Genomic DNA, 18386 nt, shown 5'->3' with positions numbered 1-18386 from the left:
TGTTACAAGCTTTATTCTTGCTTCTTTGAATGTAAATTTTGTTAGAAAATTTGCCATCTCAAATGTTGTAGATGTAGTTCATATGAGCATGAATTTTGGAGCTAAAATTTGGTGCCATGTTTTTGGGGAAATTCGGCCAAATCCAAAGGGTGGAATTTTGGGTTCTTGTTTGACTTGTTAAAAGTGTTTTAAAGTGATTTTTGGAACCCCCTATGTACCCTAGTATGGTTGTATGTTATTTCCCTTAAGTTTGAGTGGTTTTGGTATGTTTTTGGGTGAAGAATGTTCATGGAGCTCTTATGGGTTTTCATGAATGTTCTTCATTGTTCTTGATATGTTCTTGCCAAGAACAAAAGGTTTGGTGTTTTGATTCAAAGTTTTGATTTATTTCATAAAGTTTTTGTTTTGAAATATTTCTTATGTTTAAATATATTAGATATTTATTTTGAAAAATTAAAGAAATTTTAGTGGGTTTGATGTGTAATGATTTATTCCATTACACACACCCCACTTACAAAACTTTGAATTTTTTTTATAAACTTTGCTTCAATGGCCGGCCACCCTACTCAATTAGGGTCCTTGTGGGGCTTTCATGCAATTATATAAAGTTTTGATACTTTTGTGTATTTGCATTTTGACCCAAAAGTTTACGTTTTTACGTAAAGGTCCAAAATCACTAAAAGGACAAATTGTTTTGCTCCTTTAATGAAGTTTTATTTTTTGTGGAAATTTTTGGGTTCTAGTTGTAATTACATGAAGTAGTGGACTTTTGTGTTTTTACAAAGTGACCCCAAAAGTTTAAGTTTTTGCAAAATAGCCCAAAAGTTGAGGTTAATTGCACTATGGCCCAAACAAGTTGAGGTCATAGCATTTTGGCCCAAATTAGGTAGAGAACAAAAATTGTTTTGTCTCTTTAAATGAGAATTGGATTTTCATTTCATTTAGCTCCATTTAAATCAATTCTATGGATACAAAAACCAAATGAAAATGTTGCATTCAAGTTTAATTAGTTAAAGCGTTAATTAATTAAAGAAAGGGTGATTATGAACCTTAGCTTACGATAATTGAGCTATGTGAAAGGCCGTTTCAAATTTGTTTGAACCATGGGAATGTGTAGATTAAATTTTGGTTGTAATTTGATATGATCAATTGTTGTAAAAGAGCATAAGCTCTTCTTTACTTTAAAGTAATTTGATTTGATCAATTGTTGTAAAAGAGCATAAGCTCTTATTTACTTTGAAGTACTCCTTTCTTGTTTTATTCGATATGCATGAAATTGGAGTAGTTGGGTCCAACGCCCTAAGACAACACGCCTTAATGTGATTAAACGCGTAACTAAAATCAATCACCATCCCTAGACCGAGATTCAACACAAGGCTCGTGTTGGATCTAATCAAAGGTTCATAGTCATCCTAAGGCCCTAAGGTAACTATATAGTCCATCAATGAATGCAAACCTTATGTTAGTAGTATCATATACTCTTGCTTTAAAAACCGTTTTAAAAGCTTAGTGGGAGTATTATATACAACTAAATCAATCAAATGGACCAATAGTTGTAATAGGACCAAAATGTTTTAATTGGATTAAAATGTATGTTTATATGTGATGAGACCTAAAAACCCTCAACCAAATCAATATTAAGTTGATAAGCGAGAGATGCTTTGAATATCTCTTCGTGGCCTTCCACCGTGGTAGGCTTCAATCGTTTGTGACTTGTACACCGGCTTCACCCTATCGTGGGGGAGTACAAAGTGCATGCTTACACTCAGGAGGAGTCTATATGCATATGATGAGGTGAGTGTAGGCAACGAGGATGGCCAATATCATATCATTGTGAGGCTATTCTTGAACCCCTTCATGAACTAAGCATGGTGGGAATAACTTAACTAAGTGCAATGGCGCCGATATCATATCATTGTGAGGCAACATTCTCTAGAGGCCAAATAAGATGGGTACTTGCAAGAGATGCAAATGAGTAAGCGTACTCTCTCATTATTATTAATGCTAGCCGATATCGTATCATCGTGAGGTGGGCTTGGTAATAGTGAGCCTCCCATACCCTACTAAGAGTTTCCTCCAAAACTCTCGAATTCCGATGAGGGATATGGAATTTGCCAAAAATAGTGGGTGGTGCTATTTGATTTAAAGACCCGAATCAAATGGCTTAAAATCAATCAATTTATATTCGTTATGTATTTGTTTACCAATATATTTGCAAACGCTATCCAAAACTTGACAAAGAAAAGTCGAATGCTTTAATTTCCGGACTTAGTTCTACAATCCCATAGATTGTCTTTAATGGCTTGTAGATGTAACTAAGTAGTCTCATCCTCACAATCTTCCTATTGATAATATATCATTGGAAGAATATGTTAGATAAGTCTAAAATGAGAAGGACAACACTTTTAATGTCATAATTCTTCAAATACAAATTGTTGTATGAAGAAATAAGAGTTGCTTTGAACAACCCTTAATCAACACAAACTTTAGTGCTTGTCTCTTTGTTACACGAACAAGGAACTTGAGAAGTAAGCACAAGTGCATGGACACTTTATGTGCCATGATTCTTCACTTACAAATTGTTGTATGAAGAAATGAGAGTTGCCTTGAACAACTCTTGAAAGTTTGTTATTATGTTTAGAACATAATGGTTGGTTGACAAAAATAGTCCATTTATATGGACTTATGATGATTTTGAATCATTGAGTGTTGAAGTGTTAAAACACTTAACGAGACGGAAACTAGGCAAGGACTTCACCTTTGTGTCCCTATCCTAATGGTTCACTAAAGTTTATCGTAAACTATATAGTGAACAATAACCGCACGCTCTCCAAATCGTTTGATGTGTATAACACATTTGAAATAAGTTTCAAGAGAGATAGTGGGAGTTTAGGGATCATGACTATTGTAGTCAAAAGGGAAGTCAAATGAAGAAGGCAAAATAACTCCAAGGGAACAAACTTTCTTTATGAAAGGATGGACATTGGAAGGGGTATTTGCAAAGAAATGTCTTGCAAGTGTCAAGAACACACCTTTCGAAGGTGTTGTAAAATGTTCTTGAAAAGTTCATAACAGTTGGTTCTTCTACTTGAATGCATGATTCTGTATTAGTAACTATGTTTTACAATTGTTGTAAAAGTGTGCTAATAAGAAGTAGAAGATATATGAGAGAAGAGAAAGTACTTCACATTTCAAACGTGAATCGAATATAGATCTCTGCGAAAGCGGATTGTACTTACTTCCTCATATGAACTACCAAAGAAATTGGAAAATACTAAAGATTGTCTTTACATTCCAATTTTAAGGAACTTAAATTCGTCACTATAGTAGAGATGGATAAATGTTTTGTTTGACAAAAACATTGTTCTTTATTAATCAATAATTAGATTATTGTAATTTAATTGGTTGTCTTTATAGTAGAGATGATGTGGTAGTTTAACTGTTTAGAATACGATGATGCTTAAAACCCAAAAGGTTGCAGGGTAGTGACTAATCCCAACTGAGTTGTGATACCTCTAAAACATAAGTTACGAGTTGGTCATAGATGGATGCTTTGGATCGTTAGATCCGGATCCAATACCTTCTTGTTAAAATTGTATAGAGGCGAAATGTTCGAATCTTTATTCTTTTGGAAAGAAGAAAGAATCACAAAGTTGTTGAGGTTAATTCACTTAGATGTTAGTGGCACTTGTTCACAACATAATACTACTCATGTTGTATGACATTCACCGAAGATCACTCTCGGTTGGACTATAGTTTATTTTGAATAAACACAAGTCCGAATACTTTGCAAAAGGTTTCAAAGAATTCAAGAAATGTAAGTAGATGAGTAAGACGTCTAAAGTATTTACCTCCTTAGATTTGATCCAAGGAAAAAGTAACACTTTAGATTAATTTCCTTGAAAAATATCAAGGAAAGTAGCATCGTAAGATAATGAATTTCTCCATTAGGAGAAGAATGAACATAAAGAAGATTTAGTTCGTTGGACATTATCAATTACCCATATATATATGATATATACTTCTAAGACATGTTAGTTGTAAGAAGATCCATCCATCATGGATCTTAGCAAGCTAGTGGGAGCTATAAGCGTCTTATGAGAAAAGATCAATTGTTTGATTTCTCATAAAGATGTAAATGAATCTTTTGTTTACTAGGTTTACAAAAGATTAGTGGGAGTTGATCGTATTCCTAAATTAGAATATATAAATACATGATATATATTAATTTTGAAAATGAAAGGAATTCTTCATCGTTAAAGTTATGACTTTAAACATTCTATAATGATAGAATGTATATGGGAGACATAGTCTATATACATGGGATGGAAATCTATAATGATAGATTTCAAGATATAATTGGATTATATCAATCCCTAAAATAGACAATAAGATGCTAGGAAGTTTCTCATATGATGATAAACTTCAATTAGAATGACAATTCTAGTGAGACTAGGAAGTTGTTCTTCTCAAAGGGAATGTACCCTTTGACTCCCAAAGAAATAATGCATAAATAGAATCCTTTATACATACGCAGAAAGGTGATTTATGTATTTCATATTGTATGAAAACATTGATATAAGTCATACCTAGAACGGTACAAGATGATATCAGTGCAAGCCCAGGATCAGAACCATGGCAACTGTCAAGTGAATCCTTAGGTATTTAAGAAATACTAAGGATGGATTCCTCAAGAATGAGGAAGAATTAGAGTAACGTAATGGAAGCGTAAATGTATTAGATTATGAATCTAATCCATCATAGAATATCTCTTCATTATGAATGAAGTGATAATGAGATATCTCTTTATTATGACTAAAGAGATATTTGGGTGGAAACGTTAAAAGTAAATGACTTTAATGGGTTCCATCATGTATGCAAAATATATTGTCATATAGAAGCTTACAACATTGTTGTTTGGATGGGAAAGTTCATTCATGAACTCTCCATTCGGTTCCAACCAGAAAGTGTATGACACTAATGGGGCGATAGCTCAAGCCAGGGAATCAAGGTCTCATCAAAGTCCGAACTCAAATGAGAGACTGAACCACATGATTGAGAATCATGTATAATGGTGACGTCGTTATTCTCAAGGTTGCTTCTATGGATAACATATAGATATCCATTGTTTAGGCCTACTACTCAGCCATTTATGAAATGAATTATAGAAGAGGTATCATCAATGATGACTAAGCTGATTGGCTTTAGTGCAAGTGGGAGATTGTTGGAAATGTGCCCTAAAACCAATCATATGATGATACTTTATGGACATTTCACATGTTAAACTAATCTAGTTTAATATTAAGGGCAAACATTATTGTTTGAGCCGTCTCATATAAATGTTATATGCTTAAACGATAAGTCCAAGGAATATGTGATTGGAAGAATGCGATCTAAAGAAGTTAGATTCATGAGACCATTCTTTCGTTGACACATCCTAAACATTCCTGATCATAGGATTGTCAATTGGGCATTAACAGTCCGTTAAGATCAGTACGTGCTATGTCTTCTCTCAGGGAGAGTGACTAGTCTCGAGTCATTGGTGTGTGTGACATCAAGACAAGTACGTAGGTGCTCAATAGAGAATGAGTTCATTGAACACGATCAACGAAGAGTTCTCATATTCTTGTCACATGAGAACTCATGGTTGGGATAATGCAAATTAGTCTTTTGACCTGAGGCATCACAGTTGTCTTGTGGTTAGGTCCTTAATCTTTGATTATGTCAAAGTCACTCTATCAGGGTGTCCACGGCATCGTCGGGGTTAAGCCACTTAGCCATGGAGGCAAGTGAATGCGCAACAAGGGATCTCTAACCTTCAAACTGTTTGAGGGAGAATACTCTATGATATGATTTAAAATCTCTGGCCAGAGTATGAATGAGATGTTGGAATGCGTTCCAGATCACATTCAAGGTAATCATATAAGTACAAGATTCACATTGGATAGTAGACATGAATAAACTATCAAACCAAACAATGTGGTCAAGAGTATTGTATTAGAGAAAGACCGTATTGCATTTGTAATCCTAAAACTGAATAGGTTCTCCACCTCTTCTGATTAGCTTGGGTAACCATGACATGCTGCTAAGCGTCAACCATGGTTTGTGGAAGCCCTAAAAGTGTATTATCACTAACGGGAGAATTGAAAGTAAGTTTCAATTCACAATCGATTTGAAAGAGTTTGAATCGCCCACTGCTTCGCTAAAAGGAACCTAATGGATCGTACACCGTGTAAGGTAGAGATTGAAGATTCAACGGAGATGAGTAAGAATAATTAAATAGTTTAATTATTTATGGCAAGGATTAATTAATATGATTATTAATCAAACGAATAAGTTCGTTAAAAGACCTCGGGATAGTTTTGGACCTTAAGGCCCAATGGGCTTCGAACGTCAAGTCCATTGACTTAAGTTGTATGACAACTTAATGAATAATGATTCACAAAGGCCCAAATAGCCCAATAAATCCCTAAGGCCGGCCATGTTAGAGAAAGAGTGGGTTTTGACTTATTTACAAGTTTGCCACTCAAATGAATTAAGGTATAAGTGTGACTTAATAGCCAAAATTCATTAAGTGCTGTTTTTGGGGAAATTGGAGAAACACAAACTCTCCTTTCTCTCTAGAAATGGCCGGCCACCTTGAGGATAACATCTAGCAATCTTACTTCCTCAAGGTCACTCATTTCTTCTACAATATACCTTGGTGTGGAGACTTAGAGGTTCTCAATTTTGGGAACTTGGAGAAACCTTTTCATCCATCCAAATCCATGGATCTAAGATGCAAGGAATGAAGGCCCTCTCTTTGGGTGATTAGCCTTTACTTATGCAAAGAGGAATCTACAAAGGTATTGATTTCTCAACTCACTTTGTTTTGAGTTGAGTCTTGATTCACCTATCTACTAGGCTTTGAATTTCATGGGTAAATGTTTTGTTTTAAGTGCATACAAGCATGATTCCGCCTGTAATTGTTAATTGCATGCTATTGATGTTGCTTAAATGAACATGTTTTTCACAAATTTTCCTTCACTAGCTAAGGTGACAAGATCATATATACCCGCTCCAAACACACTTGCAAGGATAGATGTACCCCGCGTATGTCAACAACCCGCCTGGGAAGGCAGGACCGTCCCCGAAGATGGGGAGGCCGCACATTCCATGCGATAAGGTTAGGCCTGGCAATTTCTGACACGACCCGATAACCCGACACGACACGACACGAAATTAACAGGTGTTTGGGTCGACACGATAACGAATCGGGTCTTATCGGGTAACCCGATAAGCACCTGTTAAGATAACGGGTCGGGTCGGGTATACACGTGGGTAAACACGATACACGATAAGCAGAATATTATTTTTATAATTTTATAACCCCTAAAAAAATATTGTAATAATTATATACATTAATTTTACAATTTTATACCCCTAAAAATTATAATAAATAAATATATATATATATATATATATTAAATTAACTATAAAATTTATAATAATTATAATAATTATATATACTATAATAATTATACCCCCAAAATATTAAGTCTATCTATACTAATTATATTATATATATATATATATATATTAAATTTTATAAAAATTATAATGCATATTAATTAATAATTTAATATGCATGATCATGCATTTGCCAACTTGCCGTCCTTTTTGAAAAAAAAAATGGAGGGAAAATGAAAATGTTAAGAAAAGTTGAAAATAAAACAAAAAAGTGAGGGAATTAGGGAAAGATGTTGGAGGGAAAAGTGAAAATGATAAGAAAAAGTTGAAAAGGAAACAAAAAAGAGAGGGAAAAATGAAAATTAATAGAAGTGGTGAGAAATTTTTTTTTTTTTTAAGTTATTAACTTTTTATCACACACATGACTGTCATGACATATTTCACTATTTTTATAATGAACACGTGACACGTGATGTATGTACTATTCCGTGTACCAGTCAATTATAATTTATACGTACAAAATAAATAGATTTAAATCTACTTAATAAATATATATATATACACACACACACACACGGAACTTGATTGATGGCATACGAATTCTCCAAAACTAATTTCAACGATCCAAACCGTCAAAATTGTTTGTATATGCTTGGAGATCACATCAGCAAAAAATCACAAAAAAAAAACATTCAGAGATCAAGTAACGGGAGAAAGCTTTTCAACGGTTATCAACGAAAAATCACGATTTAACGGTTATTTTAACTCCGATTTTGATGATTTTTTATAACTACACTTCTTGACCCTATATGAATACAATGAATGAATTCGATCTTCAATTTAAAATATTTACACAAGTGGATACCACAAAATCTTATGTTATACTTAATAAAAGTATAAATAAACTCTAAGTGTTAGTCAATCTATCGTTTTACGAATTCTCCAAAACTAATATCAACGATCCAAACCATCAAAATTGTTTGTATATGCTTGGAGATCACATCAGCAAAAAATCACAAAAAAAAAACATTCAGAGATCAAGTAACGGGACAAAGCTTTTCAACGGTTATAAACGAAAAATCAAGATTTAACGGTTATTTTAACTCCGATTTTGATGATTTTTTATAACTACACTCCTTGACCCTATATGAATACAATGAATGAATTCGATCTTCAATTGAAAATATTTACACAAGTGGATACCACAAAATCTTATGTTATACTTAATAAAAGTATAAATAAACTCTAAGTGTTAGTCAATCTATCATTTTACGAATTCTCCAAAACTAATTTCAACGATCAAAACCATCAAAATTGTTTGTATATGCTTGGAGATCACATCAGCAAAAAATCACAAAAAAAAAACATTCAAAGATCAAGTAACGGGACAAAGCTTTTCAACGGTTATAAACGAAAAATCAAGATTTAACGGTTATTTTAACTCCGATTTTGATGATTTTTTATAACTACACTCCTTGACCCTATATGAATACAATGAATGAATTCGATCTTCAATTTAAAATATTTACACAAGTGGATACCACAAAATCTTATGTTATACTTAATAAAAGTATAAATAAACTCTAAGTGTTAGTCAATTTATCATTTTACGAATTCTCCAAAACTAATTTCAACGATCAAAACCGTCAAAATTGTTTGTATATGCTTGGAGATCACATCAGCAAAAAATCACAAAAAAAAAACATTCAGAGATCAAGTAACGGGACAAAGCTTTTCAACGGTTATAAACGAAAAATCAAGATTTAACGGTTATTTTAACTCCGATTTTGATGATTTTTTATAACTACACTCCTTGACCCTATATGAATACAATGAATGAATTCGATCTTCAATTTAAAATATTTACACAAGTGGATACCACAAATCTTATGTTATACTTAATAAAAGTATAAATAAACTCTAAGTGTTAGTCAATCTATCGTTTTACGAATTCTCCAAAACTAATTTCAACGATCAAAACCGTCAAAATTGTTTGTATATGCTTGGAGATCACATCAGCAAAAAATCACAAAAAAAAACATTCAGAGATCAAGTAACGGGACAAAGCTTTTCAACGGTTATAAACGAAAAATCAAGATTTAACGGTTATTTTAACTCCGATTTTGATGATTTTTTATAACTACACTCCTTGACCCTATATGAATACAATGAATGAATTCGATCTTCAATTTAAAATATTTACACAAGTGGATACCACAAAATCTTATGTTATACTTAATAAAAGTATAAATAAACTCTAAGTGTTAGTCAATTTATCATTTTACGAATTCTCCAAAACTAATTTCAACGATCAAAACCGTCAAAATTGTTTGTATATGCTTGGAGATCACATCAGCAAAAAATCACAAAAAAAAAACATTCAGAGATCAAGTAACGGGACAAAGCTTTTCAACGGTTATAAACGAAAAATCAAGATTTAACGGTTATTTTAACTCCGATTTTGATGATTTTTTATAACTACACTCCTTGACCCTATATGAATACAATGAATGAATTCGATCTTCAATTTAAAATATTTACACAAGTGGATACCACAAAATCTTATGTTATACTTAATAAAAGTATAAATAAACTCTAAGTGTTAGTCAATTTATCATTTTACGAATTCTCCAAAACTAATTTCAACGATCAAAACCGTCAAAATTGTTTGTATATGCTTGGAGATCACATCAGCAAAAAATCACAAAAAAAAAACATTCAGAGATCAAGTAACGGGACAAAGCTTTTCAACGGTTATAAACGAAAAATCAAGATTTAACGGTTATTTTAACTCCGATTTTGATGATTTTTTATAACTACACTCCTTGACCCTATATGAATACAATGAATGAATTCGATCTTCAATTTAAAATATTTACACAAGTGGATACCACAAAATCTTATGTTATACTTAATAAAAGTATAAATAAACTCTAAGTGTTAGTCAATTTATCATTTTACGAATTCTCCAAAACTAATTTCAACGATCAAAACCGTCAAAATTGTTTGTATATGCTTGGAGATCACATCAGCAAAAAATCACAAAAAAAAAACATTCAGAGATCAAGTAACGGGACAAAGCTTTTCAACGGTTATAAACGAAAAATCAAGATTTAACGGTTATTTTAACTCCGATTTTGATGATTTTTTATAACTACACTCCTTGACCCTATATGAATACAATGAATGAATTAGATCTTCAATTTAAAATATTTACACAAGTGGATACCACAAATCTTATGTTATACTTAATAAAAGTATAAATAAACTCTAAGTGTTAGTCAATCTATCGTTTTACGAATTCTCCAAAACTAATTTCAACGATCAAAACCGTCAAAATTGTTTGTATATGCTTGGAGATCACATCAGCAAAAAATCACAAAAAAAAAACATTCAAAGATCAAGTAACGGGACAAAGCTTTTCAACGGTTATAAACGAAAAATCAAGATTTAACGGTTATTTTAACTCCGATTTTGATGATTTTTTATAACTACACTCCTTGACCCTATATGAATACAATGAATGAATTCGATCTTCAATTTAATATATTTACACTAGTGGATGTGGATATCACAAAATCTTATGTTATAATTTATATACTTAACAAAAGTATGAATCAACCATAATATTAATAATTATATACATTAATTTAATAATTTTATATCCCTAAAAAGTAAAAACTATAATAATTATATAGATGTAGGTGTAAATTGAATACAATTTCATGATGATCGATGTAAATTGAAGATTTTGTAAATGGAGGTGTAAACTTTTGAGAAAGACTTACAATCTTAAAAACAAAAACTCTTTATCCTTGCACATTTAATATTTGTAATATATTAGTAGTGTATGTATTATTTTTTTTATTAGGCTTTTATTTTCGAGTGTAGATATAGTACTTGAACGAGAAATGTTTTAATGTTTTGAAGTAATATTTATGTGGCAATGTGTGGTATGTGCAAATTTTAAAAAAATATATTTTTTTCTTAACGGGTCATAACGGGTCATAACGGGTCGGGTCACTTTACCCGGTGGGTAAAGTGACACGACCAGTTAAGGACCCGTTAAGATAACGGGTGTGACACGACACGACCCGTTAAGATAACAGGTGTTACACGAAAACGACACGAACACGATAGACACGACCCGTTTGCCAGGCCTAGATAAGGTACATTGGCGGTTAGCCAATCATTTGCTCTGACCCTGAAGCATGGTAGACCCCTTGGTTCAAAGGATTCACAACCTCGGAAGAGGAAAATGGCACTAACTAGTAACCCTAGTTTGAATTTGACCATCACCCTCTCATCCGTTCCAATGCATAAGGTTATTCTAGATTACGGTAATGCTTCAGATGAAACATGATGACCTTCCGAGAATCGTGAGATTTCGGTCCACTACACAGTATTGGATGAGGTTTGGAATAAGCATGAGATGATCGTCGACAATACATTCTCATACTCAGTAGCTACTGACATCATGCTTGGCGATGACATTGAACCACGTTCCGTTGATAAATGCCGACGTAGAACCGATTGGTCAAATTGGAAACAAGCAATCTAGGTCGAACTCGATTCGCTCGCGAAACATAAAGTGTTTGGACCTATTGTTCCAACACCACTGCGCGTTAAGCCTGTTGGCTACAAGTGGGTTTTCGTGAGGAAGCGTAATAAGAAGAATAAAATAGTGCGATACAAAGTAGCGCAAGGCTTCTCTTAGTGCCTAAGGATTGATTACGAGGAGACGTATTCCCCTGTAATAGACATTATAACGTTCTGCTACCTAATCAGTTTGGTAGTTTCAGAAAAATTGAATATGTAGCTTATGGACATGGTAACCGCGTATCTCTATAGGGATCTAAATACGAAAATCTACATGAAAGTTCCAGAAGGACTTCTATTAACTGGCTCAAATAGTTCTAGATCATGGAACACTTTCTTAATTAGGTTGAGGAGGCCACTCTACGGATTAAAACAATCTGGGTGGATGTGGTATAATTGTCTGAGTAAATATTTGACAAGTTAGGATTATGTGAACAACGAACTATGCCCATGTGTGTTTATAAAGAAGTCACATTCCGGATTTGCAATCGTTGCAGTTTATGTCAATCACATGAATCTCATTAGGATTCCTGCAGAGCCTGAGGAAATTACTGCACACTTGAAATCTGAATTTAAGATGAAGGATCTTGGGAAAACTAAATATTATCTCGGCCTAAAGATCAAGCATTGTTCGGATGGAATCCTAGTACATCAATCGAACTACACCCAAAAGGTATTGCGTCGTTTTAAAGCGAAGCCTTCGAGTACACCCATGGTTGTTCGGACTCTACATGCTAAATGAGATCCCTTCCATCCAAAGGAGGATGAGGAAGAGATTTTAGAACCCGAAGTTCCTTACCTAAGTGCAATTAGGGCTTTATTGTACTTGGCTCCGTGCACTAGACCCGACATCTCCTTCGCAGTGAATCTTTTGACAAGATATAGCAATGCGCCCACACGCAGGCACTGGAATGATGTTAAAGACATTTTCCGATACCTCAAATGTACTACGGATTTAGGCTTGTTCTATACTCACAAATCTCCAAGCATACTCACATGATTTTAATGTACTCTTTTTCCTACAATTAGGAGCATTTTTCCCACTGGATTTTTGCTGCCTAACGAGGTTTTAATGAGACACCCATCCTGGGATGATCATACTCCGTTGAGTTTACTTCCTTCATCCAGTTTGACGTTCATTTTTAGACATTATGCATACTTCTCGCTTTTCTCCTTAGTCTATGGGTTTTCCCCATACCTTGGGTTTTACCATAGCAAGGTTTTGTGAGTTTTACTACAAATGCATACTTCACTTAAATTTGAGACTCGCGATCACTTGTTGTGTCGATGACTTCATCAACTATTCTACCTTATCTGCTGAAGATCTGATGCGATGGTTTGTTGAGTATATACACACCCAAGGGGGAGTGTTGTAGTCATATTTAGAATAGGAATGTGATTGCGTAAATCCTAGGGAATCTGGGAATGTATCTTATATTCCTATTAGGAGTAGATTACCTATTCAATGTTGTAATCCTAAAGGGAAAGGTTTTTACCTATCGTACTACTATAAATAAAGGCACAATGGGTTGAATCAAAGGCACCTCACAATTAAATCAATCTCTCTTCTCTCTCAATATTGTTGAACCCCTCTCTCTCTCTAAACCCTAGGTCATTCAATCAAATAGGCCTATAACATCATGGACATATTAATTCGATATAGATCGGCGTACAAATTTTCATAGGAGCATTTTCGAAGCATTTTTATTCACCATCTCCTTATCATACACTTAATTATTTGACAAACGTCTAATTATTAGGTGTATGATGCATACACTATAGTTAAGATGATTAGCAAAAATGCTTCTGAATGTTCATATGTCCAATTTGATATGTGAAAAAATGTGATATCAAATAATCTTTTAATTATGAAAGTAGCCTTTACCACAACGGTGGAAGGGAATTAAACACTTGCATGACAATCTAAGTTCGAACTCCGTCGGTAACTAATTTAACAAATCTATGTCACTTAGTATTACGGTCTAGTGGTATTTCTCTTCACTCTTAAATGAGAGATCTTAAGTTTAATTATCGTCAAATGCAACTTTGAGCTACATTATTGCTAGTTCATTGTGAGGCTAAGCCCACCTCCTCTCCCTTTAGTGTAGATAATATCGTTTGTTAAAAAAAAAATCTTTTAATTATTTATTATGTGAGTCCCATTAATTCACGAAAATGAATCCTATAAATATCACTTATAACTAATAAAAACGTATGAGCTAAATTGTTATTGAATTAATATTTGACATTTATCTATGGACATCTTCATTGAAAATATTTATAGCATTAAGGGTAATTCAATATAGGGCAAATAAGCAAATAACTTATTCTCAGTTATGCCCTTATACCTACAAAAATCTCACGTTGTTGCTACATTTTATGTTGTTTCTCTTTAGTCCTCCGTTCTTCTTTTGTGTTTTACTTGGCTCTATTTTGTGTTTTCCAGAAAGGTTTGAATTACTCTCTTAAAGCAAGTTTTATCTTGAGACAATTCCCTTTTCCATGGAGCAAGATGTTTGGCTATTTCATTTGACATGTATAGTTTGTTATATAAGCTAGTACCTAACACGAGTAGCCGTCATCAAACAAGTATTTCAAATGTTCAACCACCGAACGGCTCAACATAAAGAATTTTCTTTTTCTTAAGAAAATCGCTATATTCACTCTCAAGATCATTGACTGCCTTATTTTTGTCACCACTAACTAACTCTAAGGATTGCAACTTTCTGCACCTCTCTTAAGTGCAGTGCACCCATAAACCAATGTTTTTCTAAATGATTACGTGACGGTGTGATATAATAATGCGTTCCACTTTTCTCATGAATGTGTCAGGGTAGAGTTGATAAGTGAGGAAATAAAAAGAGAGGAAGAAGCTTTGCAGGAAGATCTATATTCTGCAGATTGAAAATTTTCTGAGTATTATAATGTATGAAAATAAGAATCCATGTTTTTGTTCCTGAAATCTCAAACTGGCCTAATTTCGTTTGTGAGATTATGTGACGTGTGTTTTCGCACAAACTAGGTTTTAGAGCAGATGCTGGGAGTTTTGATCAAGTTGATCGAGGGTTTGAAGTTGCAACACCAACATAATTATGTAAGCTTCAAACGCTTGTGATGGTCAATGTGATTTCAGCACTTAGATTTTCGATATGCATTTAACATTTTTGCAAGTATCCTTTATATACGATTCTGTTTTTCTTGTTGAGCATTCTTGAACTTTTGTTGTTGTAATGATTTATAGGACGAACCACAAAAAACATGGCTATGCAAAAGGTTTTATTCAGTTTTCCTATTTGTTGAAATCGGATCTAAACCGATTTATTCAAATAAAACTTTCTCACCCAGAGATCTGTCCAACCTGTTTTCGGCTTCATAAACAGCTTTAGTGAATTAGATGCATGAATTATGGCAATGATAAAAAGTTTGATGTCATAATGCAGCTTAACGTGAATGAATACGGATAAGGGCCACAAGAAGGCATTAGATTCATGAATTGAAAAGAACGATCAAGTACACGTAATCAAAGTCACATATGATCACTTTTTTCAGCAAACGGGATAGATAGGAGGGCAACGTACATGGAAAAAGTTTACTGTCACGTGGCGTTCCAATCCAATAATACTATGCCATGAGTAAAAACCTTACACATGTCAGTGTTTTATTGGGAATGAGGCGCTGTGATGGGTGTACATCATAAAGAGGTAAGTTCTTAGGACAATATAGAGGTAATCAATCGTCTTCTCTTTCCGGGGGAGGACCGCATGGCAAAAGCATTTTCTGCACAACAATGAAAACAAATCAATTCAATAAATCATAAAGACAAGTATCACAGCTCGAGTTTTTACTAACGCATTATCAAATATCTCTACCGCATGAATTTTAAGATCACCGGGTGCAATAGAAAACCATCATAAATTACCCATCACCAGGCCCAAATAACAAAGAAAAGAAACCGACACACATTGACATCAGATTATATGGATACGAAAAAAAAATTAGGAAGGGCTTTACAACACTGCAGACCAGTTGCGGGATCAACTGGACCAAGTGCTAACAAGAAACCAAGATTATATCAGAATTCAGAAGTACAGATAAATAATACTATACGGTCGAGCATGACAAGGTGTCCATGGGATAGTAGCCTATTGTACTTAAGTCTACTATGCTGGTCAACAGGATTTGACAGGGGCAATGGAATACTCAGGCCAGGTAGTTTGGATAGCACTTTGTTCAGTTGAGTTTAGTTAAAGAAATTGCAACAAGATATATTGCAGACTGATTTCTCCCAGGATCTTGGATACCCAGCCTTTACATCAGCGGGAAGTCACTGATGGAAATATCACATTTCAAGAAAACAATGTATAGCCTGGTAAACTTAAGAGTGAACATATTCTGGATAACTAAACAAAACCTTACCCCAACTACTTAAGAAACAGAGCAGTACAAAAAGCACGCAGCGAACTTCCTCTCCATGTTTTACCAAACTAAACCACCTGGAACTTCTAAGAAATTCATCACCCAACTTCTCCTTTCTTGTCTCAGTTACATACTAAATTCAAAATTATCTTCCTTCTAGTTAGGCACCAATGAAACAAGGATCGAAAAAATTTCAAGCCATGCAAACTTACTAACCGAACACGCAACTAATGAACAACAAAGAAGTAACAATCCAATAAAACATAACCAGACTAACAGTAGCTAAACATAAGTATAGAGAAACACCCAATTCATATCCTCAAAGTCATAAAAGTGCAAAAGTAAGAGAGAACCTGCATAAAGTTGTAGCGTTCTCTTCCAATGGACTCATTCTCCGCAAGAGCAAAGTAAGCAAGAAGTGGATAATGGCCAACATAGGATGCGTAGCTATCGCGTTGGATATTCACGGCCCATTCACTACACATTCCAAACGAAAGAGAAGTTCAAAATTAACACATAACCCAATCATAAATACAAAAGATTATTGCATTTTGCAAAAGAAGCAAGACTATACTCACTATCTATTCATATCGGCATGTCCGGTCCCAACATATTTAGCTTGAAGATGTTCAAGCTGGGAATTGATGTTGAACCTATCACTGGCCTGAGCTCAATATAAGAAACACAAACAATTAGCAAGCTCATTACTACTTTCAAGTATTAGAGCATCTCCAAGAGACTCTTTACAACAACATTAGCTAACCATAGCGAAAAACCACCAAAACCTTACTTCAAGAGACTCTTTAAATGGCTTTCTGTTCTAACATAGTGAATAGTCACTCCATAAGAGGAGTAGAGAGAATTTTAGCTAAACATTAAAAAACTCTTCAAACTCTCAAACTTTTCAACTCTCTCTTGAAAACTAACAAAATATTAGGGCTTGTTCGGTAATCCGTCTTGGATCCCATTTTTTTGTTTCAAAAAAATGAATAAGTAGCTAAATTAATTAATATTTAATACTATACCAAACAACTACTTAAGGGTTTTTTTTTCTTTCTAGTACAAGCATATTCTACACTAATATACACTAAGGGGAGGGGAGCGTTCAAACCCAGGACGCATTGGGCTAAAAGAGGAATCTTTAACCACATAGCAACCCACCACTTGCAATATCATTAGAGGTGTTTAGTTAAACTGGATAGCTCAAAAATAGTTCTTTGCCACTGTTAAGCAGCTAATTTAACAAAAAAAAAATATTGAATAGGCTATTGGAGATGCTCTAAATACTGAAAATTAATGTTCTATGGTGATGATATTAGGGTTTTCTGCCGATTTTCTTCCTCTTCTTTCTCCGGAAACAAAGAGAAAATTAGGGTTTTAAGCAATTACTTAGGCAAGAACTGGAGGAGAATATTGCAATTGAGATGAGAAATTAGGGTTGATGTGTAGTTACCTGCATATTGGCAAACGAGAAGAAGTAACTAGCTGAATTGAATAACGGTCACCGAGAGTTCGAGTCAGAGAGAGATGTGAGCTTTATGAAGACGACTCTGCAGCTGCAATTGCAAACCCGCAAATGAAACGTTGGGAAATATGCTTTGTTATTTGACTTTTACCGCGAGGGTGGAGGCAAAACCTAGCGCACCCTAGTTTGGTACTGGGATTCTGAAAAACAATCGCTATAAAAAAAAAAACTACAAGCCTTTTTATGTTTAATAAACGTTCAATTTAAACTTTTTTTCACAGTTTTGAGTGAAAAAAAAGCAAAAAACATAAAGTTGTAAAATCCAGCTTTGAAAAATTAGTTTTTTTTCTTCACATCTGTTTTATATAAAAATTTATCAAACACTATAATAACTGCTTTTTTTTTTTTTTCTCAAACTCTGGGTTTCTTGGTTAAGCAACAATTACCTTTTTATGAT

General features: G+C 33.9%; 1 protein-coding gene across 1 annotated transcript; it reads right to left on the bottom strand.

Moving 5' to 3' along the window:
- Positions 1-15503: 15503 nt before the first annotated feature.
- Positions 15504-18074, bottom strand: LOC103931014 (uncharacterized protein At4g14342). Its single transcript, XM_009340420.2, has 4 exons — positions 17918-18074; positions 17043-17128; positions 16818-16941; positions 15504-15825 (listed from the first exon to the last, which is right to left on the bottom strand). Exons 1-4 carry the CDS (start codon positions 17921-17923, stop codon positions 15778-15780), a joined length of 264 nt encoding a protein of 87 aa, XP_009338695.1. The 5' UTR covers positions 17924-18074; the 3' UTR covers positions 15504-15777.
- Positions 18075-18386: the final 312 nt, after the last annotated feature.

This window comes from the organism of the source record quoted next, unplaced genomic scaffold (assembly GCF_019419815.1).
Source record: "Pyrus x bretschneideri cultivar Hongxiangsu unplaced genomic scaffold, Pyrus_bretschneideri_v1 Contig38, whole genome shotgun sequence".
Taxonomy (NCBI): domain Eukaryota; kingdom Viridiplantae; phylum Streptophyta; class Magnoliopsida; order Rosales; family Rosaceae; genus Pyrus; species Pyrus x bretschneideri.
The sequence above is the reverse complement of the archived record's forward strand: the minus strand, read 5'-3'. Positions and strand labels throughout refer to the sequence as shown.